At 41.8% G+C, this 26,715-nt stretch overlaps 1 protein-coding gene across 1 annotated transcript in view; it reads left to right on the top strand.

Moving 5' to 3' along the window:
* Window positions 1-26,492, top strand: part of REC8 (REC8 meiotic recombination protein) — a 73,118-nt gene extending 46,626 nt beyond the window's left edge. Inside the window, exons 11-19 of the mRNA XM_089677135.1 lie at window positions 4,522-4,580; window positions 9,834-9,974; window positions 10,092-10,158; window positions 14,521-14,627; window positions 14,775-14,823; window positions 17,417-17,483; window positions 24,164-24,271; window positions 24,464-24,570; window positions 26,281-26,492. Of these exons, the coding sequence (XP_089533261.1) occupies window positions 4,522-4,580; window positions 9,834-9,974; window positions 10,092-10,158; window positions 14,521-14,627; window positions 14,775-14,823; window positions 17,417-17,483; window positions 24,164-24,271; window positions 24,464-24,570; window positions 26,281-26,372 (797 nt within the window). The 3' untranslated portion in view covers window positions 26,373-26,492. The remainder of the gene's footprint in view (window positions 1-4,521; window positions 4,581-9,833; window positions 9,975-10,091; window positions 10,159-14,520; window positions 14,628-14,774; window positions 14,824-17,416; window positions 17,484-24,163; window positions 24,272-24,463; window positions 24,571-26,280) is intronic.
* Window positions 26,493-26,715: the final 223 nt, after the last annotated feature.

Genomic DNA, 26,715 nt, shown 5'->3' with positions numbered 1-26,715 from the left:
TCCTGGGCACTTTACGGCCGCCAACAACCACTGGCCGTCCACTGCCCAACTCCATCGGGGGCCTCCGACTCAGCCTGCCATCACCGGGACCATCCGACCGCCGAGACACTGAGGCCGCCCCAGTTCCATGGCCACAGGACTCTCCCCCCCCCCAGGTAAGCTCTAGGAAAATGGGTGCTGGCTGTCTTTGTTGGCATGTTACATAGGTGGTGGGTGCCTGGAGCATAAACCACTCACAGCGCCACGTTCAGGTCCCTCCCCTTGTGCAGGAGGAGTTCTGTCCTCCTTTCTGCTGTCAACTGCTGAGACAAAGTGGGGGTCCTATTTTGTATTTTTTTTTTTAGGTAAACTTAGGCTTTATAATAAACCAATCTGTATCTAAGCATTTTGTAGCGTGAAGCACAAAGCTCCAAAAAGCTCGGGGGGGGAAATCAATATTACTCTATGGAGATGGTTCACATCTCTATGCCAAGTTGCTTAAAGCAGAACGCCAGAAGCTCAAAAATGTTTTGGAGCTCCCATAGAAAATAATAGGAACGTGCGATTGGCATGTTTTTACCCCTCAGGAGGGATTTTGGCCCACTCCTCTTGGCAGATCCTCTCCAAGTCTTTAAGGTTTGGTGGCTGACATTTGGCAACTCTAACTTTCAGCTTCCTCCACAGATTTTCAATCGGATTAAGGTCTGGAGACTGGCTAGGTCATTCCAGGACCTTAATGTGCTTCTTCTTGATCCACTCCTTTGTTGCCTTGGCCGTGTGTTTTGGGTCAGTGTCATGCTGGAACACCCATCCATGACCCATTTTCAATTCCCTGGCTGAGGGAAGAAGGGTCTCACCCAAGATTTGACAGTACATTGCCCCGTCCATCGTCCCTTTGATGCGGTGCAGTTGTCCTGTCCCCTTAGCAGAAAAACACCCCCAAAGCAGTATGTTTCCACCACCATGTTTGACAGTTGGGATGGTGTTCTTGGGGTCATAGGCAGCATTCCTCCTCCCCTCCAAACACGGCGAGTTGAGTTGATGCCAAAGAGCTCGATTTTGGTCTCATTTGACCACAACACTTTCAACCAGTCCTCCTCTGCATCATTCAGATGTTCAGAGGCAAACTTCAGATGAGCCTGGACATGTGCTTTCTTAAGCAGAGGGACCTTGCGGGCACTGCAGGATTTCAATCCTTGTCAGCGTAGTGTGTTACCAATTGTTTTCTTGGTGACTGTGGTCCCAGCTGCCTGGAGATCATTGACAAGATCCTCACGTGTAGTTCTGGGATGATTCCTCACTGTTCTCATGATCATTGACACTCCACGAGATGAGATCTTGAATGGTGCACCACACCTAGGGAGACTGGCAGTTGTTTTGTGTTTCTTCCATTTGTGAATGATTGCACCAACTGTTGTCACCTTCTTACCAAGCTGCTTGGTGATAGTTTGGTAGTCCAGTCCAGCCTTGTGTAGGTCTACAATCTTGTCCCTGACATCCTTGGACAGCTCTTTGGTCTTTGCCATGGTGGAGAGTTTGGAATCTGATTGTTTGATTGCTCCTGTGGACAGGTGTCTTTTATACAGGTAACAAAATGAGATTAGCAGCACTCCCTTTAAGAGACTGATTCTAATCTCAGCTTGTTACCTGTATGAAAAACACCTGGTAGCCAGAAATCCTGCTGAATGATAGGGAATCAAATACTTATTTCCCTCATAAACATGCAAATCAGTGCATAATTTGTTAGACATGCATTTGTTGCTATTCTGTCTCTCAGTGTTACAATTCGATTTTTAGACTGATAATTTCTTTGTAAGTTCAAAATCTTTAAACATTCAAAATCAGCAGGGGATCAAATATATATTTCCTTCACTGTATATGGCAAGCTTTAAAGTGCTGTTGCAGCTTGATGATTTTGTGAATTTGTGACAGTCCATGGGTTTATATAGTCACAATCAATATGGTAACCTTACTACTTTTTCATATATACTAATGCATTATTTCTATGAACTCTATTACTCTATTGTATAATTTTCTAAAGAGTCTTAAGACACATAAACCACAAGACTGAAATGGTTGCTGCAGTTTACTGATAAAAAAGGGGAAATAAAACATGTTACACAAGGGCATAACTGCTATGGCATAATACAAGGTGTGGTTTTCTAACTTCAGGCAGACAGACATACTTTTTGTAACAATAGACTTTTTACTGAGTTTTTCAAAATTAAAAGAAGCACTTCTGTCCAAAGGTTACAGGTCCTTCCAAAATCAGCATAACAGCCTTTTACAAAAGAATATATAGTATACAAACATATTGCATTTGAAAATATCATACTAAACCAAGAAATAATGCACACTGAAATTTGGTAACAGCCGGTGTACCTGGGCTTATGAACCTGCATTCATTGGTCTACTTAAAAGCAACAAAAGTGCCTAGGTAGAACAAGAGAACAATGGTGGGGAGAGGGTAGGAAAGAATCAGAGTACAGAAGTGTGAAGAAATGAAAGATAGATGGAGTAACAAGAAAAAGAAAGGAGTGGGAAACAAAGTAGGAGACCGGGGGTGGTGCAGACTTGCTAATTACAAGCTCCTTAGCGTATCAGATAGTGAGTAATGTATTGTCAAAATTTGGAGACATATAGTGGTTCATTTACTAAAGGCAAATAGACTGTACTTTGCAAATGTAGTTGGTCCAGAGCATAGTAAATGAGGGAAAACTTCACTTGACAAAAAATATCCAATCACATGCAAAGAGAATTTAAAAAAAAATGCATTTTTGCTTGTACACGATTGGATGATGGAAGTCAACAGAGCTTCCCCTCATTTACTAAGCTCTGGAGCAACAGCACTTGCAGAGTGCAATCTATTTTCCTATAGAAAATCCACCCCATAGTGAGTTATCCATGGTGTACAGGCCTTTTGAAATGCAGGCACAGAGTCATATAATATCACAGAAAGTTCCTCATTGATCAGGTATCATACATTTTTCTTTCAATAAATTTTTAGTGAAACAATGTTTTAGGTATACATGATAACCGCTGTCATGTTTACAAACAGATACATGAGATCAATAGCATACAAACCAAGGCGATTGTACATATATATAAACTGTAACAAAAACAAGGCTTATGGTGTATCAAAACAGTTCGTTGATCATGTTACATCAAAGGAAGAACAGCATAAGTAACAACAAAGGAGCCATATGCTCTGATTGAGGAATCAGGCGTTGGTAAAGTAGACATCAATGCATAAAATGCACTATTCAAGAAACAGAATGAAAAATGCATAAGAACAAATCACAAATGATCCCTACGGAAGAGTCTAGAAAATAAAAAGAAAAGATGGGAGAGAGAGAGAGAAGTTGGAGGGGACATCAAACGTACGTGAGCCTGGGCCCTGGGCCCTCGATGTTAATAGCATTGTGTAACTGGCTGTTGCCATAGTAGGATAGGCATCTTTGATCCATATTTTAAGACATTTCTCATGTGTATCTAAAAGGATGCTGGAGAGCTTTTCATTAATGAAAAAGAAATCCAAGATGCGGATGACTTCTGTAAAGGGTATGAACTGTTGTTTCCAAGCTTTTGCTATGGTTTGTTTTGCCGCCAGTAGTACATACGTAGCCAGTTTAAATTGTTTTTTAATGAGGACCAGTGATTTCAGATGTAGCAGGACATTCCACGGGATATGCCAACAGGACATGGGATGGGACAGGTTAATAATGATTGTAGAAGTTTAAGGACTTTTGTCCAGAACCGAGGTTCCAAGACATTTTCATTTAACTGTTCTGTTGGAATAGCCAGATTTGATGCTTTTGCTAAACTTTGCTTAGCAGCCATGAAAACAAATTTGAAAAATTTGAATTGGGAGCAAATGCATCCCTCTGGTTTTAAGTTAACAGAACCCCCCATTAATCCTTTCAGATGCTTGCCCCCCAAATCATATATGTTGATTGATTGAATTGACACATTTAATTACATCTTATTTTTGTACAATCTAACCAAACATGGAGGCGCTTGCCATCAAATGTATGTTTATGTAACATAGATGATAACAGCACAATGCTCTTGGAAGCTTGACAAGGTCTTGCATTGACTGGTGAGAATTATAATGACAAGGAAGGCTGATTAGGTCATTGTGTGCACATTACAGTGTACAACTGTGACAAACATTTTAATTATAATCCCTACACCAATTGGTCATACTAAGCAAGACCCAATCTTTTATCCTGCCCTATGTTTGGTAATGATACAATTCTCCGCTTTGTCGCCAATGAGAAGAACCTCTTTCACATCTCCTTAACAATGTGTTACTTTCTACTACCAGCAATGTAATGTTGTACAATTATTTAATTCCTATAGTAAGGTAAATTTGTAATAAGTATTAAGGACACCAGCCAATCAAGGAAAAGCTATGGATATTGATTGCTGACTTTGTAGTGAGAGGGGGACAAGAAGATTTCCCATATTGTAAAGAAGCCACTAAATTCTCCTGTTTATAGTTAGAAGTACTGAAATCAAGCTGACTTTCTGTCTTTTTAGAAGGGGCACCAGAAATGCCATCACCCCAACAAGTATCTCCACTGCTGCGTTCTCCACAGGTATTACGTCATAATCTCACATCTGCCTGCTCTGTTCTTTTCTCTACACCTATTTATTTATTTATTTTAAGTACTTATATAGCGCCGTCAACTTCCGCAGCACTTTACATATATATTATACATTCACATCAGTCCTTAACCCTATAGGGGCGTACAATCTAAGGTACACTTCTGCTGTTATTTTTATGGTTAGTATAGCTTTCAGGTGTGTCCTGTCAAAATCAATAAACGTTTATTAATGGCCTCCTGGACTTCTCTCTAATGTACACAGTAAATAGACCATGACATCACAACACATTCTTTTGCAGGATGTGTAATCTTCTCAAGCCACATGCTATGCCATGTCAGCACACTCTGGTGTTCTTTCTCTGCTCATATTTCAGAATCCATTATTTGGAGGTGTTGTATAAAAAGACTGTATTATATCAGACTGTAGTAAAGATAGGTTTGTTCTTATGTGTTTCCGCTGTACAGTTTAAAGTGGTTGTAAACCCTCTCATATACCCAGTGAAGTGAATAGCATCAAGTGATACAGAGAAATGAAACATATCTTCCTACATAAGTTTTACTTGTTTATCTACAGTCTTCTCTTTTCTACATCCCTTCAAAAGTGCTGGATTTAGATCAAATGCATCTGCATCTGTCAGTAGTACAGAGGAGGGGGTGGGGAGCTGCAGTTAGAGCCTTTGTACAGTTTGTGAGCTGATTGGAGGAAAGGAACACACCCCCTTCACACACAGCAAAGGAACTAAGGAGTGATGCAGATCGGTATTGTGAATAGACAAGCTGTGTCCTGAGCTCTCCTCCCCATCACCATTTTATCTCTGGTGTTGCAACAAGTTGTCAAAAGTGACACATGCTGATGACAGAGGAACTAAACACCAGAGAGAAATGACACTCAGAGCAAGGGCTGGATCTAGGGGGATGCTAGGGTGGGCCGTGCCCCCCAAATTTTAGTCATGCCCCCCCAGGTCTCAGAGTGCATTCACAGATCCATGAGTCAGTCTGATGCAGACAGTTGTTAAAGGGGGCACTCTGATAGGGACAATCCATGTAAGGGGGGACTGTGATGGGGACACTGATGTAAGGGGCACACTGATGGGAATAACTTATCAAATGTAAGGGGGCACTCTGATGGGGACACTGATGTAAGGGGGTGTTCTGATGGGGACACTGATGTAAGGGGGTGTTCTGATGGGGTCACCGATGTGAGAAAGCACTCTGATTTTGAGACCTGATGTAAGGGGGCACTCTGATCGAGACATCTGATGTAAGGGGATACTCTAATGGGCACCTGATATATGGGAGCACACTGATGGGGACCTTGATATAAGGGGGTACTCTGATGGGGGCACTCTGATGAGGACAGCTGATGTAAATGGGGACTCTGATAGGTACATCTGATATAAGGGGGTACAGCTGTTTAATCACCCTAAACCAATGACAGCCTGATACATAATAGTGTTTCCCAGGTGGTGATATTGTGTGACAGACTGTCAGTGACTCACACACAGTGTTGGCATCATGCCCTCTAACTTTTTTTTTACTGCAGATCAGAGAGGCCAGATCCGGCCCTGCTGTGTCTTTGGAGAGACAAGTAAACACTACAGATAAATGTGCTGAAATGTGATTTTCAACCACTTTAAGTACATGTACGAGGTGTGCAGGTGACATGTCCCATAAAAAGCATGGGTGTAAGTTATGGCCCAGTAACATTTGTTTAGCTTGTAGTCCTTAGTGTACTTAAGAGTGGCATTCCACTTGCATCATAGTAAGAATTAAATTACTTTCCACCTATATATATATTTTGCAACTTTGACATGTGTTAGCAAAACTGTATATATCATCACAACTACTTTGTGCATCCAGGTGGATTATATCACGTTTGTTTTCAGGACAAATTGGGCTTTCATTTGGTGGTAAATGGTAATGGATATCTCCTGATTCTTTTTTTTTTATTATTATTATTATTATTATCAAAGGAAAACTGTCCCAAAATAGTATTACAAAAAAAAAGTTTTTACATGTACCTGTATATTTCTTGCTACTACCATAACCTAACACCAAAGAACAACCCTAAATAATTTTTCTGCTCCCGTGAATCGCAGCGATACCACGTATGTGTATTTTAGTTGTTTGTACCTATAGTACGGCCCAGAAACAACACTGTGCATTTTGCTTTTTTTTTTTTTTTTTTTATCCTGCCACTAACAGACACTGATAATAATTTAAAAAGTTAAAAAAAAAATCCCGACCAAAAAAAAAAAAAGATACTGTCCCTGACCCTTACCTTGACCCAAACACTAACCCTGGCACTGACCTAGATCAAACCTTGATCTAGGTATTTTTAAAAACAATTTATTTCTTTATCATCAATATATTTATTTATTTTTATTTTACACACACTTTTTTTTTTTCTCTCTGAAAGAACAGAGAAGGATACAATGTATCTCTCTCCTCCATTCAGAGAGAGAAAAAACATTGGGGCGGGCTTCACAGTGACTGATCACTGTGATAGCCAATCAGAGGCTATCACAACGATCAGGTGACCCGGAATCAGGAGTTCCGGGTCCTGATCGTTAGAACGGGACCCAGGGCTTGCAGTGAGACCCCGATCTCTGTGCTGGTAGTGCGCTGTGTGGCATGCTCCCAGCACTTAGGTACGCAAATTAGTGGGCCCACAGAAAAAAGCCCAGTCCAGTGGGGCTGTAAATTTGCGTACACTCGGTGCGAAGGGGTTAAAGGAGAAGAGCAGGAATAAAAGAAAAGCACACACACACTCCCCCTGCAGCTGTCTTTGACTAGATTGAAGTCTGAAAACTGAGCGATCACATGACTGCTGATCGCTCAGTTCTCAGTCTCCACTCAGCATAAAGCGATGACTGTCAGTCAATGCTCTGTGCTATGCCCCATCAGTGCTGACATGAGCGCAGGGCTGTGGAAAAGGCAGGAGCGGCTGGCTGAGACTCTCAGTGGAGTGCTGAGAGGCTGAGACAGCTACTGGTCCGGGCATCTGGGTGGACTTCAACATTATTGTTGGGATACATCCAGAGACTGGAGCGACTCTGTGACATCTTTCTTCTGTGATTCTGGGTCACAGGAGTGCAAAGTAAACAAAGGAAATTTCACGGATGGACTTATTGCACAGGTAACAATCTATCATGGTGCCACGCTTGAATTCACTGAGCTCCTGAGAGCGACCCATTTTTTTGCAAATGTTAGTAGAAGCAGTCTGCATGCCTAGGTGCTTGATTTTATACACCTGTGGCCATGGAGGTGATTGGATCACCTGAATGCAATGATTTGGAGGGGTGTCTCATTACATTTGGCAATATAGTGTACCATAGCTGGCCTATGGCTATAGCAAGGGTATTATTGAACTTTGGTCAAAGCTGCACAGTTTGTTTATTTCTAGAGATGTCCCTTATCAGCATAGGCAGTTTTTTTGGTAAAGGTGAACAACCCTTTAAGCTGCATATAAAGTACATAGAAAAATTGGAAGGTAGCTCTAGCAGGCTCCAGCTGCATACCATGTAAAATTACAAACCACAGCCCTACCAGGAGAAATTGCAGTTTGTTATAACATATATTTATCTTTTAGCAAAAGAAAAAAAAGGATATTATAACAGTCTTTAAGATGATAATAATTCATCTTAAACTAGTCCTGCACTTGAAAATTTTGGGGTTGAACAAGAGAAATCACTTGATTCCCCATCTATGCTAAATAGCATGAATGGATGAATCGCCAATGCCAGCTACTGTAATTTGACAGCTGACAGTCACGGCTGTTAGAATACCTGAATAGTGCCTGAAATTGATTGGATGCAAAGTTAAATGAAAAATATAATTTTCCAGTATGACTCGCTATCTCATTTGTTACGCGCTGCGCAAACTGTTGGCACTATATAAATCCTGTATAATAATAATAATAATTTGTTAGTTGAACGGAGGGTATCTAAGACTAGAGTGAACTTGTGAAATCCCCCACACGGAAGCAAATGTACATAGCTCTTTGTGTATGACTTGCATATATATAAACTTTTGGCCTGTACACATAGGAAAATCTCCATACAAGGAACGATCGGTCGATTATCTGATAGTTAGTATAGTGTTTTTGACAGCCAGTTCCCACTTTTTGGATAACAAAAATAGATGGTGCAAACTAGAAAATTTTTATCATATGACAACACAACATCCAATTTTTGTTTAAAGTGTAAGGTTATCATATGGAAATAATAAAATATAAAAAAACCTGCATGATCAGAAGCATAAAACGATCCTACACTTCTACTACGCTAGTACATAGCTATTTTTGCCTACATTTGCCTTTGTTGGCTGAGAAATACCTTACAAGTCAATACCATTCCGACTACATCATGATATGCACTGAAGTGGAAAATCAGATGATCAGTCTCAGCGTGTACTAGGCTTTACATTGGTCATTTTACCAGTACTAGAATATGAACAATTTTTGTTTGCATCACATTAGCCTTTGCTTCTCTGATCTAGTCACCTGAATTCTCTACTTCTCTCTAGTTACATCTTCTTGCTGTTTCTGTTGACATGATTCTTTTGACGTGAACTTTTTCCTGCATTTTATACAAAAAAAATGGCTGCTGTTAGTTTGCAAAGAGTACAGAATCTTTTTTCACCCTTGGTCTGTTTTAAGGGTTGGTTCACACCAGATGCAGTCCAGTGCATTTTTTTCTGCATTAAAAAAAAAAAAAAGAATGCACATAGTTACATAGTCTGGTTGAAAAAGACAAAAGTCCATCTAGTTCAACCACAGAAAAAAAAAAAAGTTATAATCCTATACCCACAGTTGATCCAGAGGAAGGCAAAAAACCCAGTAAAGCATGATCCAATTCGCTCCTGCTGGTCAAAAAATTCCTTAAAGTTTTCCATGTATTCCAATGGCACTAGTTCACACCGGTGCAGTCAGTTCCAGTAAGCTTCAGTGCAGAAAAAAAAGTATAATATTCTGCATTTTATCTTCATAGAACTGTACACAGCAAAATTTATAAAAAACGCACCAGAATGGAGTGCAGTGTGAACTGTAAGCAAAAACACATCCGGAACACATCCAAAGTGCGTTTTTGTGGTGTAAACTGGCAATTAATGTATGATTTGTCAATAACTATTTTCAATACTAAGTAAACTATATGAGCTATGACTTGCATATAAACAAGCTAATTTATATTGTACTTATTGTGTTGCTGTTTGTCATTACATCTTTTTCTTTCATTGATATAGCTGGTAGTGCCTGAGCTGGCTGCCCGACCTATCTGGCGAACTCAGAAAAGAAGCAGACTAATAATTGACAAAAATACGCAGATTGAAAGCAAGATCATGCAAAAGCAAACAAGTGATCCGCATGTATTCACACAGCCAGTGGTATGTTACAACAAATGCCAAGGACAAAAGAACAATCCTCAGCTGTCAGTATAGCCATTTAGATTTTTTTCTTTCAGTAATAAAAAGGATGACTAGTAAATTGTATTGTTATTTCAGGGCCCTGTAATACTTCCTCATATGAAGCCTAGAACAGCAGCTTCTCTTATCGAATCCCCAACCTATGGTGAGTGCAGGCACTGATCTCCACATTATTATTCTCTGATCTCTATTGGCCCTTCTCAGTAAACTGTCATACACCAGATTAACACAACACTGCATTAAAAGGAACTTGTCAGATTTGTTTATAGGGTCTTAGTGGCCTCAGTGGCCAATAAGGGCACTCTCATTGGATAGTGGAACAAAAGCTGAAAAGGCTTAGTCCCGAAGTCAGGCCCCTAGCTACACGGTGGGGTTTATTTACTAAAACTGGTTCACTCAGAATCTTGTACACCTGTGCATGGTAGCCAATCAGCTTCTAACCTCAGCTTGTTCAATTAAGCTGTAGCAATAAAACTCGGAATCTGATTGGTTTCTATGGAGAAGTGCACAAGATTCTGAGTGAACCAGCTTTAGTAAATACCGTGCATTAAGCTTTAGTAAATAAACCCCAGTGAAACTAGTTTTAGAAAGAAACAGAGAAGCTGGTTTAATGGATAATACATGTACCAGCAGGTGTCTTGTGGCATTTAATTCTAGGCAGAAGTTTTACTCTGAAATCATAGCAAATCTCACTACATACTGTACATAATAATCTCCTTTAGATCTACCAACTATCTAGTGAAATTGCCTGCCTAATTGGATACAAATCAATTAAGTAGATTGGGTAGGTGCTTATAATGCATATTTTTTTGTAAATCTAAAGTTGATTTTACAAAAATTCTATGATCATATTGTAACATGGTGATCCTAAAGCTGGCTATACATTAAGCAATCTGATTGTACATTCTTCTTTAGATTTATTAAAACTATAGAGGACACATCTAAACAACACCTTTAGTTTGTATCAAATTGGGCAGACCGTGCACTATATAGATCAGGGGTCCTCAAACTTTTTAAACGGGGCCAGTTCACTGTCCCTCAGACCGTTGGAGGGCCGGACTATAGTTTAAAAAAAAAAAAACTATGAACAAATGCGGACAGTACAGGAGATGACCAGAGACTGCGGACATAGTACAGGAGATGACCAGAGACTGCGGACATAGTACAGGAGATGACCAGAGACTGCGGACATAGTACAGGAGATGACCAGAGACTGCGGACATAGTACAGGAGATGACCAGAGACTGCAGACACAGTACAGGAGATGACCAGAGACTGCAGACACAGTACAGGAGATGACCAGAGACTGCAGACACAGTACAGGAGATGACCATAGACTGCGGACACAGTACAGGAGATGACCAGAGACTGCGAACATAGTACAGGAGATGACCAGAGACTGCGAACATAGTACAGGAGATGACCAGAGACTGCAGACACAGTACAGGAGATGACCAGAGACTGCGGACACAGTACAGGAGATGACCAGAGACTGCGAACATACAACGGCGGCGGGAATACTGGGCCGGTCACTCCATAAGACACACAGACATTTCCCCCCAAGTGTGTCTTATGGAGCGAAATATACAGTAAATGCAGGACACCTTGTTGGGTCAGATCTGTGTACAATGTAAAGAGAGAGAGGGGGGGGGAGATAAGGAGGGGAGAGAGAGGGGGGGGGAGAGGAGAGGGAAGGGGGGAACGGGGAAAGAGAAAGAGGAGGGTGAGAGAGAGGAGGGGGGAGGGAGAAGGAGAGAGGAGAGAGGGGGGAAAGAGAGAGGGAGGAGATTGATCATCTATTGCACTTATCTAGGGTCCGTGGCCGTGATACCCGACATGCAGCGATAGAGTCTACTCTCTTACTCCCCCTCTTCATGGTCAGCTCTAGGCTCCGCCCTCCGGCTGTGACGGTTGCATGCACTGATCAGAATAGATGGCCGGCTGGCTGCAGAGAGGCCAGGTGAGTGGTGCGGGTTCATAAGCCGAGCCCACCTTCCCCTGTTCTAGAATTGCTGATCCCGCCCTCCTGCCTCCCGCCCGAGCCCTGCCGAGCTCTCCCGACCTGCTAAAATAAACCCTAGTCCCTTGCCTCGCGGCAGATACGCCCCTGCCCGGCGGGCTGGATAAATGTCCTCGGCGGGCCACAGTTTGAGGACCCCTGATATAGATGATGGTAGATCTAAAGCAGATAGTGCAGTCACAATGTATAGTGTATAATAATCTTCACACAGATGAAGTCATGTGCTTCCTCAATGCCGCTCTGCCTAGAAACCAATCAGCTGTCAAGTTTTTCTTTTTGTCAAACCTTGACACGACATGGAGCCTGGGTTCACACTAATGCAGTGCGTGCAACGTTGCAAATCCTGTGCATTTCCCACACCGCATTACAATCGCATCATAGTTACATAGTTAGTCTGGCTAAAAAAAAAACAAAAGTCCATCCAGTTCAACCACTAAAAAACAAAAAAAAAAAAGTTATAATCCTATACCCACAGATGATCCAGAGGAAGGCAAAAACAACCGCAATAAAGCATGATCCAATTTGCTCCTGCAGGGAAAAAAATTCCTTCCTGATCCCCCGAGAGGCAATCGGATATTCCCTGGATCAACTTTACCTATAAATGTTAGTATCCAGTTATATTCTGTGTATCTAGGAAAGAATCCAGGCCTTTTTTAAAGCAATCCACTGAGCTGGCGAGAACCAACTCTTGAGGAAGTCTATTCCACATTTTCACAGCTCTCACCGTGAAGAAACCTTTCTGTGTTTGGTGATTAAATTTCTTTCTTCCTCCAGATATAAAGAGTGCCCCCTTGTCCTCTGTGATGACCTCAGGGTGAATACATCTCTACACCGAGTTCACTATATGAACCACTGAAGTATTTATACATGTTGATCATATCCCCCCCTTAATCTCCTCTTCTCAAGAGAGAATAAATTCAGTTCCTCTAATCTTTCCTCATAGCTGAGCTCCTCCATGCCTCTTATCAGTTTGGTTGCCCTTCTCTGTACTTTCTCCAGTTCCCCAATGTTCTTTTTGTGAATTGGTGCCCAAAACTGAACAGCATATTACTAATGATTTGTACAGGGGTAGAATGATATCTCTCTCTCTGGAGTCTATACCTCTTTTAATACAAGAGAGGATTTTGCTCATTACAAGAGAGGATTTTGCTCGCTTTAGAAACCGCAGCTTGGCATTGCATGCCATTATTAAGCTTGTGATCTACCAGAACTCCCAGATCCTTCACCATTGATTCCTCCAGTTGTACCCCCCCCAGTATGTATGATGTATGCATATTTGACCCCTTTTGAAACATTCATGAAATCTGGTGCGTGCGTCAATGTTAAATTAATGACACCCTGAAACAGATCACAAAACTCGATGCGATTGCCAGAAATCACATTACATGGGTGAGAACACCTATGCGATGCGAATCAAGTGTGGATGTGAGGCTATTTCAGCCATACAAAATGTATGGCTCATATCTCACCACGCAGACATTGCATGTAATTCGCACAGGAATGCGGTGTGATTCCTGTGTGAATTACATGTAGTGTCCTGCACCGCATTAGTGTGAACCCAGACTAAACGTTCATTTTTTTTTTACTAAAATAACAAACATGTCATCAGAGCTGCTGTTTGAAACCACGGGGACCCATACAGCCAACCTAACAGGGCCCCCCCCCAAAAAACAACACCACACAGTTAATGAATGAACACAATGAGTGATCGATCATTCATTGTGTTCATTCAGGAAAGGAAGTACCTGGTAAATGGGACATATCTACTGGACCCTTCTGCCACCTCTCCATCTTGGAAGGATGCTATTGCGGGCTTGCAGCTGCCGCTTGAAAGGAGTGGAGGGACTCTGCCAGCACTGGGGGGGCACACAGGGGGGGCCTGGGCAGCAGGGGGAAACATATGGTGCACAGGGATGCAGCGGGAGGCAATTATCGGGATCAATCTCCCATATGGCTCTCTCTGCATCAGTTGAAAGCCAATGGAGGGAGAAGAGAAGAAGCTGGCTGTCAGCTGCTGCAGAGAAAGCCATACAGGGAATCGGTTCCAGTATTTGCCACCTCCCCTTGCCAATCACCCTCCCTGCCCACATCTGATTCACCCAGCTGCCTGGGCCCCCCCTGCTGGCTTGGGCCCCCTACAGGAGGACTGGTGGTACCCCCTTATCCACAGCCCTGCATGTCATACTTGCACAGAGCAGCAGATCCTCCTCTTCTGGCGTCCCTTGTCGGCGCTCCAGGCTCCTCCTCTTTGGCGGGTGCCCCCATGATAACCTACCATGCACAGCTGCATCAGATTTTGCACTCTCCTGTAAATCAACCCCAAAGTCTAATCACAGTTCTGCAGCACTACTCTCTTGGTGGAGGATTAAAGAGGAGGAAGCACTACAGAACTGTCATTCATTTTACTTTGAAATGTTTAGAATGACTGACAGGTTCAGTATAAAGTCCTTATTTTACTCACTGCTGCTTATGTTACCTTTGCACTAGATCAATTCATGGCACCAGAGCTGACCGCACTGTGGAGTAGATGTGCTGTGTTAGAGCCACTGCTGTATATCCGGGAGAGGGAGGAAGAAACCTTTAGTGAGCTGGAGGTAGGTTCTCGACACCTAACAATACTCTGACAGATGACACTTCAATAAAAAGGGCGAAAAATGATCTTTACTAATATCTCTGATGTCAATCACTCCTACAAGTGGAAAGGAACAAGGTCATGTAAGATTGTACGTCTCTTTCCTCAGGTGGTACGTGCAGTCACCGACTCTGGAGTCAGCATCATGCAGTCCTCAGGTGAGTCATTCCTCTAAATCCATCTTTATGAGTATGGAAGCCAAGCTGTTTTAACATGTGCTGTAAGCTGTACCAACTACATTGGAAAGTATTTTGTGGAATTGTTTATGTCACATGCATTCCACAACTGAGAACTGTAAGCAGGTGTTGAAATGCTTGCAGAATGTATTTAGGAATACATAGGTCCATGATTGAGGCAATACTCTATCTACTAAAAAACAAAATTGGAAAATGCAGCGCTAAGCATAACAAGAATAACTGAAGTACAAAAAGTTCAGCATTTAAAATGTAAAAAGATCAGTGTTGGAGCAACAACATAAATGCAATGTATGTCCAAAGGAAACATCAAAAGGGGAAATAGGAAAGGGTCCTCCACCAACACTAAACACACTGCCCCTTATCGGATACTTTTGAACCCCAAAGGAAGGTCAATAGGCTCTGTATGTTTCACAGAAAGAATAACTGGATTAATAGTATGTCTTGAACTTCCGTCCTTAAGAATGGTACTTCTACCGAACAGCAACTAAATTCCTCATGACTTCATATAGGATATTCTAAAACAAAGAAATAATTCTCATAGCGGTCATTTAATGGATAAATAGTAATACACATACATCACCAACTCATAAAAAACAGCATGTCTCCATAACCATCAAAGATGGTTACAAACCAATAAGATGGACGCCATGTGTCGGTGCACGATGATGACATACAGTTGTGTTCAAAATAATAGCAGTGTGTTGAAAAAAGTGAATAAAGCTCAAAATCCTTCTAATAGCTTTTATTTCCATACACACAAATGCATTGGGAACACTACACATTCTATTCCAAATCAAAACCTGAAGAAAAATATATTAAATCTGTGTTGTTCCTCTAAAAAAATTGAAGAAAAGTGAATATTAGACTGTTCAAAAAAATAGCAGTGTTTGTATTCTGCTTCACAAACTTAAACATTCACTATATAAACTGAAAAATGTTTGAAGATTTTGCTTTCCTTTGAATCACTTAATTAATATTTAGTTGTATAAGCACTGTTTCTGAGAACTGCTGTACATCTGTGTTGCATGGAGTCAACCAACTTCTGGCACCTGTGAACAGGTATTCCAGCCCAGGATGATTGGACTACATTCCACAGTTCTACTTTATTACTTGGTTTTGCCTCAGAAACTGCATTTTTGATGTTACCCCACAAGTTTTCTATTGGATTAAGATCCGGGGATTGGGCTGGCCACTCCATAACGTCAATCTTGTTGGTCTGGAACCAAGATGTTGCACGTTTACTGGTGTGTTTGGGGTCGTTGTCTTGTTGGAACACCCATTTCAAGGGCATTTCCTCTACAGCATAAGGCAGCATGACCTCTTCAAGTATTCTGATGTATTCAAACTGATCCATGATCCCTGGTATGTGATAAATAGGCCCAACACCGTAGTATGAGAAACATCCCCATATCATGATGCTTGCGCAACCATGCTTCACTGTCTTCACAGTGTACTGTGGCTTGAATTCAGTGTTTGGGGTCGTCTGACGAACTGTCTCCGGCCACTAGACCCAAAAAGAACAATCTTACTTTCATCAGTCCACAAAATGTTGTGCCATTTCTCTTTAGGCCAGTCACTGTGCTCTTTGGCAAATTGTAACCTCTTCAGCCCGTCTTTTTTTCAACAGTGGGACTTTGCGGGGGCTTCTTGCAGATAGCTTGGCTTCACATAGGCGTCTTCTAATTGTAACAGGACTCACAGGCAACTTTAGACCTTCTTTGATCTTCCTGAAGCTGATTGTTGGCTGAGTCCTTGCCATTTTGGCTATTCTTCTATCCATTCGAATGGTAGTTTTTCGCTTTCTTCCACGTCTTTCAGGTTTTGGTTGCCATTTTAAAGCATTTGCGATCATTTTAGCTGAGCAGCCTATCATTGTCTGCACTTCTTTATATATTTTCCCCTCTCCAATCAACTTTTTAATCAAAGTACGCTGTTCTTCTGAACAATGTCTGGAACGACCCATTTTCCTCAGAATTTCAGAGAGAAATGCACTGTAACCAGCATGTACAACATTTGCTGCCTTCCTTCCTTAAATAAGGGCAATAATTGCCACCTGTTTTTCAAAGAATGAATGACCTCACTAATAGAACTCCACACTGCTATTATTTTGAACATGCCCCTTTCAATTAGTGATTCAATTACACAGAATCAGCAGCATGCATGTCATGACTGTTGGGTCTGTTGGATTTCTATTACTCTACTACACCTGCTAGTAAATTATTTGCCATGTAGAAATATCATTTTTACCAAAAACAGTGATTGATCCGGTTAGTGATGTCTGACTGCTATTATTTTGAACAACACTGTATGCTCTGGTTCCATCCTACCCACCCAATACTCTTCCTACTGAGATCTGCAGACAAAACAAAATGTAATCATAATTCTACTATTTTTTGGGAAAACCTTTTAAGAATACAAATGAATGGGGTGCAGCCCTTCAGTATGAGGAGGCAGGGCAATTTAATGCTGAATAAGAACTTAACCTAAATTTGGTATGTTTAATGATGATCATGGCTGGAATTTCAAATTGTTCGATCTCTATTTTATCCCACAGAAGTGTCCCTTGAGGTGTCTGAAGAGGACCGCTCCAGACCAATAATACTTACTCCTGAAGAAGGAAGGTAAGAGGCATACAACAAGATTTAGCTGATAAATGTCAATAAAGGCTCACAAAGGTTTCAGGACCACAGGGCCCAGGGGCAGACAGACAGGTTCTAAAGGCGGTAGTAAACTATTACAATAAAGCTTAGCTGTAGGTAAAATGATTATCTCCTAAATGTGCACCATTTAGGAGATATTAGCTCTTTTTGTTCCTTCAGAGCACTGTGCCGTGGTGCAGGATTCCTGCGCGTATGCGCGGGAGTGATGTCATCATGGCTCAGCCAGTCAGACGTCCGGAGCTCGCAAACCCGTAAGGAAGACCGGGTGAAGATGGAAGCCCTGTTAGTGGTGACAGCGCTGCCGTAGGGCTTTGTTTTAACCTCTTGATGCCAACGTAACACAAATATGTGGCCTCACAGAACTGGGCTTTTTTCCGTGGGGCTGCATATTTGCTAACCTATTGTTGTGCTAGGAGCGCGCAGGATGGTACGCTCCCAGCCCAACGACCGCGGTGTCACTGAGAGCACTGGGTCCCGTTCTAACGATCGGGTCCCGGGACTCCCGATTCAGGGTCACATGATCGCTGTGATAGCCTCTGATTGGCCATCACAGTGATCAGTCACTGTACAGCCCGGCCCCCTTGTTTTTTTCTTTCTCTATGAATGGAGGAGAGAGATACATTGTATCTCTCCAACTCTTGGCATAGAGAGGAAAAAAATGTTTGTAAAAAAAATAAAAATAAATATTAAAAAGAAAAGAAAAGAAAAAATACATAGATCAAGGTTTGATCTAGTTCAGTGCCAGGGTTAGTGTTTGGGTCAAAGTCAGGGTCAAAGGTCAGGATAAAAAAAAAAAATTGGTGTCATTTAGTGTCAATATCTGTGTTTCAGGTAAAAAAAAACAAAAACACCATGTACACTATTGTTTCTGGGCTGTACTATGAGTACAAACAACAAATAAGGTACACATATATGATATCGCTGCGATTGTCAAGAGCTGGAGAATTTATTTTGGGTTGTTTTTTGGTGGTAGGTTATGGTAGTAACCAGAAACACACAGCTAAATAAAAAAAAAAATTTTTTTTTTACTATTTTGGACCACTTTTCCTTTGATAATAAAAACAAATCAGGAGATATCCATTACCATTTATCACCAAATCAAAGCCCAATTTGAAAAAAACGCGGTATAATTCACCTGGATGTACAAAGTAGTTGTGATGATATGTACGGTTTTACTAACATATGTCAACACATGCTCTTAATGAGACGACGGATGGTGTCGTGGGGTATTACCCCCCAGAACTGGACCAGGGCATCACTGAGCGGTGATTGTGGAATAAGGCAATGCCGGGATCTCAAATGAAAGCTTGACCTTTTTTTGAAAGTATTCAAAATGGATAATAAATACAATATACTTTAGTAAATATATTAAATCTTCTTGCAGTCCATTTTTTCAATGCATTCTCTGTTGCCATGGCTCTTTGACGTCTTAAACCATGGCACAACTTGTCTAACTATTGTTGCTGCACTGGACATATTAGTAAAAAATGTCACTGCATTGGGTAGTCCTACCATATGAGGGAAAGAACCATTAAACTAAAGAGAACAGCTAATTTAAATATCATTAAAGGTTACTTTTTTAAATTAAAATAATAAACATGTTATACTTACCTGCTGTGTGGAATGGCATTGTACAGAGTGGCCCCCAATGCTCCGATGCTCCTCTTCTGGGGTCCCTCACCAACATTCTTGGCTCCTCCTCATCTTTGTCTGCCCCCACAGCTATCCGCTTGCTAAAGGGGCAGATGTACAGGCTTAATCCTGAGCATCTATTGACACACCGTGGCTTGGCCCTGCCCCCAACTCTCTGCTCACAGGATTTGATTGACAGACATTGCGTCCTGATGCTGCATATCCTCCATGTCTACTGAGTGCAGAGAGAGAGAGCAGCACCTCTGCTCTTGGGCACACTGCTGGATCAAGATTAGGCTCAGGTAAATATTTAGGGGGCCTGGGGGGGAGCTGTGCATAAAAGTTTTTTTTTTATCAAAGAATGCATTAAGGTAAAAAACCTTCAGCTTATAGAAACACTTTAAGCTTGTTCTGTATACACTGTAGAGTTTTTTTATACACTGCTCAAAAAAATTATAGGAACACTTTGAAAACACATCAGATCTCAATGGGAAAAATATCATGCTAGATATCTATACTGATATGGACAGGGTAATGTGTTAGGAACGTAAGGATGGCCCATCGCTTGATGGAAATGAAACCTGTCAACATACAGAGGACTGAATTCAAAGACACCCCAAAAATCAAAGTGAAAAAATGATGCAGCAGGCTAGTCCGTTGTGCTGAAATTTCATTGCAGCAACTAAGACTGGTCCTCAGTAGTTTCTATGCCCCCATGTGCTTGTATGCATGTCTGACAACATCGGGGCATGCTCCTAATGAGACTACGGATGGTGTCCTGGGGTATTACCTCCCAGAACTGGACCAGGGCATCGCTGAGCTCCTGGACAGTCTGAGGTGCAACCTGGCGGTGTCGGATGGACCGAAACATGATATCCCAGAGGTGTTCTATTGGATTCACATGAGCATGGGGGCCATTCAAAGGTATCAATTCCTTCATCCTCCAGGAAATGCCTGCATACTCTCACCATATGAGGACAGGCATTGTCTTGCACCAGGAGTAACCTAGGACTCACTGTACCAGTGTAGGGTCTGACAATGGGTCCAAGGATTTCATCCCGATACCTAATGGCAGTCAGGGTGCCATTGTCTAGCCTGTAGAGGTCTGTGTGTCCCTCCATGGATATGCCTCTCCAGACCAGGGGCAGACTGACAACTCATGGGGCCCCCAGGCAATAGGGGATCATGGGGTCCCTGTGTCCTTGCCCAAACTCAAAAAAGCCTATGAGAAGGGTACCAGGGGCATCTCATGGGGCCCCCTACTGACCCCGGGCCCTCGGGCAGTGCTCAAGTTTCCAAATGGTCAGTCCGCCCCTGCTCCAGACCATCACTGACTCACCACCAAAACAGTCATGCTGAACAATGTTACAGGCAGCAGAACATTCTCCACGGCTTCTCCAGACCCTTTCACGTCTGTCACATGTGCTCAGGGTGAACCTGCTCTCATCTGTGAAAAGCACAGGGCTGCCAGTGGTGGACCTGCCAATTCTGGTGTTCAATGGCAAATGTCAATCGAGCTCTATGGTGCTGGGCAGTGAGCACAGGGCCCACTAGAGGACATCGGGCCCTCAGGCCACCTTCATGAAGTCTGTTTCTGATTGTTTGGTCAGAGACATTCACACCAGTGGCCTGCTGGAGGTCATTTTGTAGGGCTCTGGCAGTGCTCATCCTGTTCCTCCTTGCACAAAGGAGCAGATACCGGTCCTGCTGATGGGTTAAGGATCTTCTACGGCCCTGTCCAGCTCTCCTAGAGTAACTGCCTATCTCCTGGAATCTCCTCCATGCTCTTGAGACTGTGCTGGGAGACACAGCAAACCTTCTGGCAATGGCACATATTGATGTGCCATCCTGGAGGAGTTGGACTGCCTGTGCAACCTCTGTAGGGTCCAGGTATCACCTCATGCTACCAATAGCGACACTGATCCTAGCCAAATGCAAAACTAGTGAAAAACAGTCAGAAAGGATGAGTAGGGAAAACAATGTTAGTGGCCTCCACCTGTAAAACCATTCCTGTTTTGAGGGTTGTCTCATTGTTGCCCATCTAGTTAATTTCATTAACACCAAAGCAGCTGAAACTGATTAACAACCCCCTCTGCTGCTTAACTGACCAGATCGATATCCCAGGAGTTTCATTGACTTGATGTTATACTCTGATTAAAAAGTGTTCCGTTAATTTTTTTGAGCAGTGTATATTGGGAGTGACAACTCGATTTTTAATAACATACAGGACTGTACACAACCATATAGTATGCATCTATAAAGGAAAATCTATTTCATAAAGCCCTGAGCAAATAATATTGATTTTTTTATAGCTGCACAACCTGAAGACCTATGGCTATATCTGTAATAGGATACATTTGGGCAGGACAGTAGTTTATGGGTTAACTCTTGAGCAATAGTGATGGCCTTGATATTCGATCTGAAGATAAGGGCATTCTGTGGGCTGTTTGCCCACCGCGCCCCACCATGCACTGCGCTCTGACAGTGGATTGTGATCGGCCAAAGCAATGCACCTGACCACAGATCAGATGCAATGTTTTGGCCAGTCACGACACAATGGGAGGAGCTAGCAGTGACAACATCGCTAGCTCCACCCAGTTGTGTACATTTTACAGGCAAATGTCAGATAGCAGCAAATGCTCGGATGGTGCAGATGGGTCAGTGGTTTTTGTTGTTTTTTTTTGGGCGAGTTGGTGTCATCATAATTGTCGATGGATTACAATGGAACCATTTTTTTTGGCTCATTTTAATAAAGAGAACTTGTCAAAAACTGTTGTGTTTTTATTCACATTTTACACCTTTTTTGGTGAATGGGTAGGGGTACCATGTACCACATACTCATTCACAACGGGGAAGGCCAGGATCTGGGGGCCCCTTTGCAGACCCCCACAACCACAGCCCAGGGTTGTGGGTAAGAGGCCCTTGCCCCCATCAACAAAGCGCTCCCCCTATGTGGAGGGCATGTGGCCTGGTACGGTTTGGGGAAGGGGACACTCGGTCATCCCCCCCTTTCCTGCACTGCCAGGCCTGTGCTTGGATCAAGGATCTGGTAAGAATTTAGGTGGGACCCCACGCTTCCCCCAATGTTTTGGGGGTGGGGTTCCCTTTAAAAGTCCAACCAGGCCTAAAGGGCCTGGTATGGCTTTTAGGGGGAAACAAAAAAAAAAAAAAATCTACTGTGGGGTCCCTCCTAACCTTCCTACCAGACCTATGTGTTTTTTTTTGTTTTTTTCTAAATAAAAATGTCATTTAAAATAAACAAAACAAAAAGTCAATCCTGCTGCAGCAGGTTCTATACATTATACAAATGTGCAAGTTTTCAGGTAGTTTAAGAGGACCAACCAGGCATGATGTTTAAAGGAATTTCTTTTTTTTTTTTTCTTTACTTTAGGCAATGAAAAATGACTGCCCCTTTAACCACTTCCAGTCCGGACACTTTCACCCCCTTCCTGCCAGGCCAAGTTTCAGCTTTTAGTGCTATCACACTTTGAATGACAATTGCGCAGTCATGCAACACTGTACCCATATGAATTTTTTAGCATTTTTTTGAGACAGATAAAGCTTTATTTTGGTGGTATTTATTCACCACTGGGATTTTTATTTTTTTGCTATATAAATAAAAAAATTCCAAACGTTTTGAAAAAAAGTTTTTCTTATAAAATTTTGCAAATAAATAATATTTCATCATAAATCTTGGCCAAAATTTATTCAGTTATCTTTTTAGTAAAAAAAAAAAATAACCAAAATTAGTTTATAACCAAAAGTTATATTTTTTTAAAAACATTTACATTTTTATATTGTTTTTTTTTTTTACATACTGTTACCCTAGCAGTACAGTGTCACCATGGTGACACTGTACTACTTGTGGGGGGGGGTAATGATTTTTTTTTTTTACACTGATTGCTTTTACACCCAAAAAGGCTGTAAAAGCAATCATTTGTCTTTCTCTCTAGCTGCATTCTTGCAGCCATTGAGAACTACTGTGTGAGCTGTGATTGGTCACAGCTTGTCACATGGTACAAGGCTGTTGTGAATAGCCTTGTACCATGTGACCTCTGATCATTCACAGATTTCACACGTAGTAAGCAATGATGTCAGAAGTGACATCTTGCTTGCTACTCTGCATGCGATCACTGATTGGCCAATCAGTGATCACATGATCGGGACCTCACACAGAGGTCCCATACAACGATCGGTGTTCCACTGTGTCCAGAGGACACAGCAGGCACCGGATCGCGGTGCTGTGTGCCCCCAGGGAGCACGCACAGTCCAAAATGGCGGGCGCCGTTTATGAACAGCAACCCGCCCCTGAACTGCTACCAGTGAAAAAATCAGAAAGTACTGTTTTTAACCATTTGCCGTCTGGCCGCTGTATATAAACGGCCGGACGGCAAGTGGTTAAAAACAGTACTTTGATTTTTTTTTTTTTTTTTTTCACTGATTCATGTCCCTCAGGGCGGTACCTGAGTCCCCACACCCCTTTTCTGGCCAATAACTTGCATATAAGCCTTCAAAATAAGTACTTTTGAATTTACAAATTCGAGTCCCATAGACTTGCATTAAGTTCGACATTCACGGTCAAACATTCGTTAGGTTCAAATGTTCAGTTGTGAACTGAACACGGGGGTGTTCAGCCCATCAATCTTGAGCAATATAAAACTGTTGTGGTTAATCATTTAGACTTAGAGAATGTTAGTTGTCATTATGTGCAGCAACTTTTCTTTTCTGGAAATATTACCATTCAGTATAACAGCTTCAGGCCTGATGATTGTTTTTTGTTTTTTTTTACTTTTTCATAAGTCTGTATTGTGATTATTGATCCTTGTATGTGGCTTAAAGTGGTTGTATAGGCTGAAGGTTTTTTTTTTATCTTCATATGCATGAAGGTAAAAAAACCTTCAGTGTGCAGCTCTCCCATTTCTGATCCTGTACTTGTCAAAAACGTAATTCAATTTATTTTAATACCATCTACTACATAGACTTTATTCATATGATTATTATTATTATAGGACACCATCTATTCAGGAAGATAAATTACTACCAATAGTCTCAGAGATGCCAGAACTTATTGTGGAGATGCCTGAAACTGAGGGAGTTTTACTGGAAGATGTACAAAGGTATATAGTGTGCACCAAGTTCTTTTTATTACTGCTCAAGTCACGTGAGATCACCTTGTTAGACACCTTGAGATCAACATCAATTAAGGGAATTATACATTATTCTTTCAGGCCATTAAATATGTCAAATGTAGCTAAACCCTATGATTCTTTTCTTTTGTCTTGTGCCGGTTTGGCTCTCTAATCCTACAGGAAGTTATACTCTCAGATTGACAGCGATGGGCATTCTGAGTTTCTTGGCCTTACACCCCATGCTTTTTCTCGCATGCTGGTCTCCAGGTTCTTTTACAACTGTCTTGGTGAGTATCTAAAAATCCACTTTTAATGCCATTATACCAGGGGCGGACTAACCATTCGTGCATTCGGGCATTGCCCGAGGGCCCAGGGTCAGTAGGAGGCCCCATGAGATGCCCCTAGTACCTTTCATAGGCTTTTTTGGGTGTGGTTTGAGTGTGGGTGAGGACACAGGGGCCACATGATCCCCTATTGCCCGGGGGCCCCATGAGTTGTCAGTCCACCCCTGCATTATACTAATACATCACTAATCACTGAAGATAAATTATGTCATTTCTATGTACACGATAGAAGGAATATTTAAGTAGTAAAATGAACCCATGCCGATGACCTTACTGTGTAACACCTTGTACATAACAGCTGCTACTTGATCCATACTACATCTTGTACACAACAGCTGCTTTTGTCCTAATACTCCACCTTGCATACTAAAAAAAAGTGGATTGGGGCTGCTCTGTGTACAACCATTCCAGAGAGCAGGTAAGTATAACATGTTTGTTATTTAAAAACAATACCTTTAGAATCATTTTATCTCTCACGGAAAAAAGCTACCTATTGTAAGCACCCACACCAGTCTTATAAGGCTTTTCCCAGCCCCTCCAACTGTCATTTTTGCTGCACAGCTTTGCATTTTACACAAAATGGAAAACCAACAGATTTACTGGCAGAATCAAAAGGTAACTCAGAAAACAAAATTTATGTTAGACTCCTTGCACACAGGCATCATAGTTTACTGATGTTTACCCAGGGCCTGAGTAATGTTGAGTTTAGGCGAGTAAAATTCTTCATTGCCAGTATTGTAATATACTCACTTATACAAGTAAATTCCTGCCCGCACATGAATTTTTTTTTATTTTTGTCTTACTGCTCTTTACTCAACGCTGGATTACTGATTGTTACTCAGCTGTGTGCGATATCCCATAGACAACAATACATCTCATTTCAGATCAGTAAAAAACTCTTTTTTTACTCCCATGTGCAAGAGGCCCTAAAGTGGAGTTCCAGTCACACTGCAAAAAAAATAAAAGTCAGCAGCTACAAAAACTGTAGCTGCTGACTTTTAAAAAACAGACACTCACCTGTTCCTCAATCCCGTGGTGCCCTCCCCAAACCCGTTTCACCGGCCGTTCTGTGTCCCTGGAGCCGGCATATTCATTGTGGGCATCCAGCTGTGACAGCTTGCAGCTTCACAGCCGGGTGCCCAATGCACATGTGCGAGAAGGGCTGCACTTCCAGAATATTCCCGTAGTCTTCTGGGACCTGTCACGTGTCCCAGAAGACTACGGGGAGGGAGGGCGGGGAGGACAACTTTCACTTCCGATCGTCTAGGTGATCACAGCAGAAGTGGATACCTGTCAATTTTGGGTACTCCCCCCCCCCCCCCCCCCGACTTCAAAGCAGAACTTCCCCTTTTGGGTGGAGCTCAGCTTTAATGCTACAGAACTACAGCAAAGGTGTACTGTTTACACGCCCAATAAGTTCAAATTTTTATGTAAAAATATGTTTCAGCTGCAGATGATGTAGCTGGAAAAAATCATAGCAATTCCCCATTTTTTTTGATGGAGGATGGGCAGGAGCTATCAGGGATTTCCTGCATACTGAAATGTTATTTTAACATTGAAAATCATATTTAAATCTGGAGAAATAAAATTACTTTTTTCTTAAGTGTTTTGCTTTCTTGAGACTCTGCTATCACATTTTATTGGATTTCACAGTGCTCTGCACACAGAAGGTTATCCGTATGGAGCAGAAAGAGCCGTACGGAGATATACGCATCACTCGTGGAAGACAGTATGAGCAAGATTGAGGACTCTTCCCTATATACACTGTTCTATTCAGTTTAGTTAGAACATGTTACTACTTTTGTAACTGTATCTGTTCTTATTGTTTCTACAGAATAAATTGTTTTTGCTTCTTGTCAATAAAATGCTGTCTCTTATAAAATAAGAAGTTAAAATTCAAACTTAAAATCGACCAAAAAAACTAAAGTAAACACTGCTTATTCTTTGGGGTGGCCTTACAACATAGCCTAAAATGCAACAAAGAATTTTGGAAAAAAAGTATGAAAATTGGGTTCCCAGTATTTCCTGGTCACAAGAAGTCTAAAGCGTCCAGCTTTGTAGGGATTTCTTGAGAGACTCATAATCTCT

Source organism: Staurois parvus, unplaced genomic scaffold (genome assembly GCF_062004578.1).
Source record: "Staurois parvus isolate SC_StPar_1 unplaced genomic scaffold, SC_StPar_1.0 ptg000178l, whole genome shotgun sequence".
NCBI classification, from domain to species: domain Eukaryota; kingdom Metazoa; phylum Chordata; class Amphibia; order Anura; family Ranidae; genus Staurois; species Staurois parvus.
This window is presented reverse-complemented; position numbering and strand designations above follow the sequence as displayed.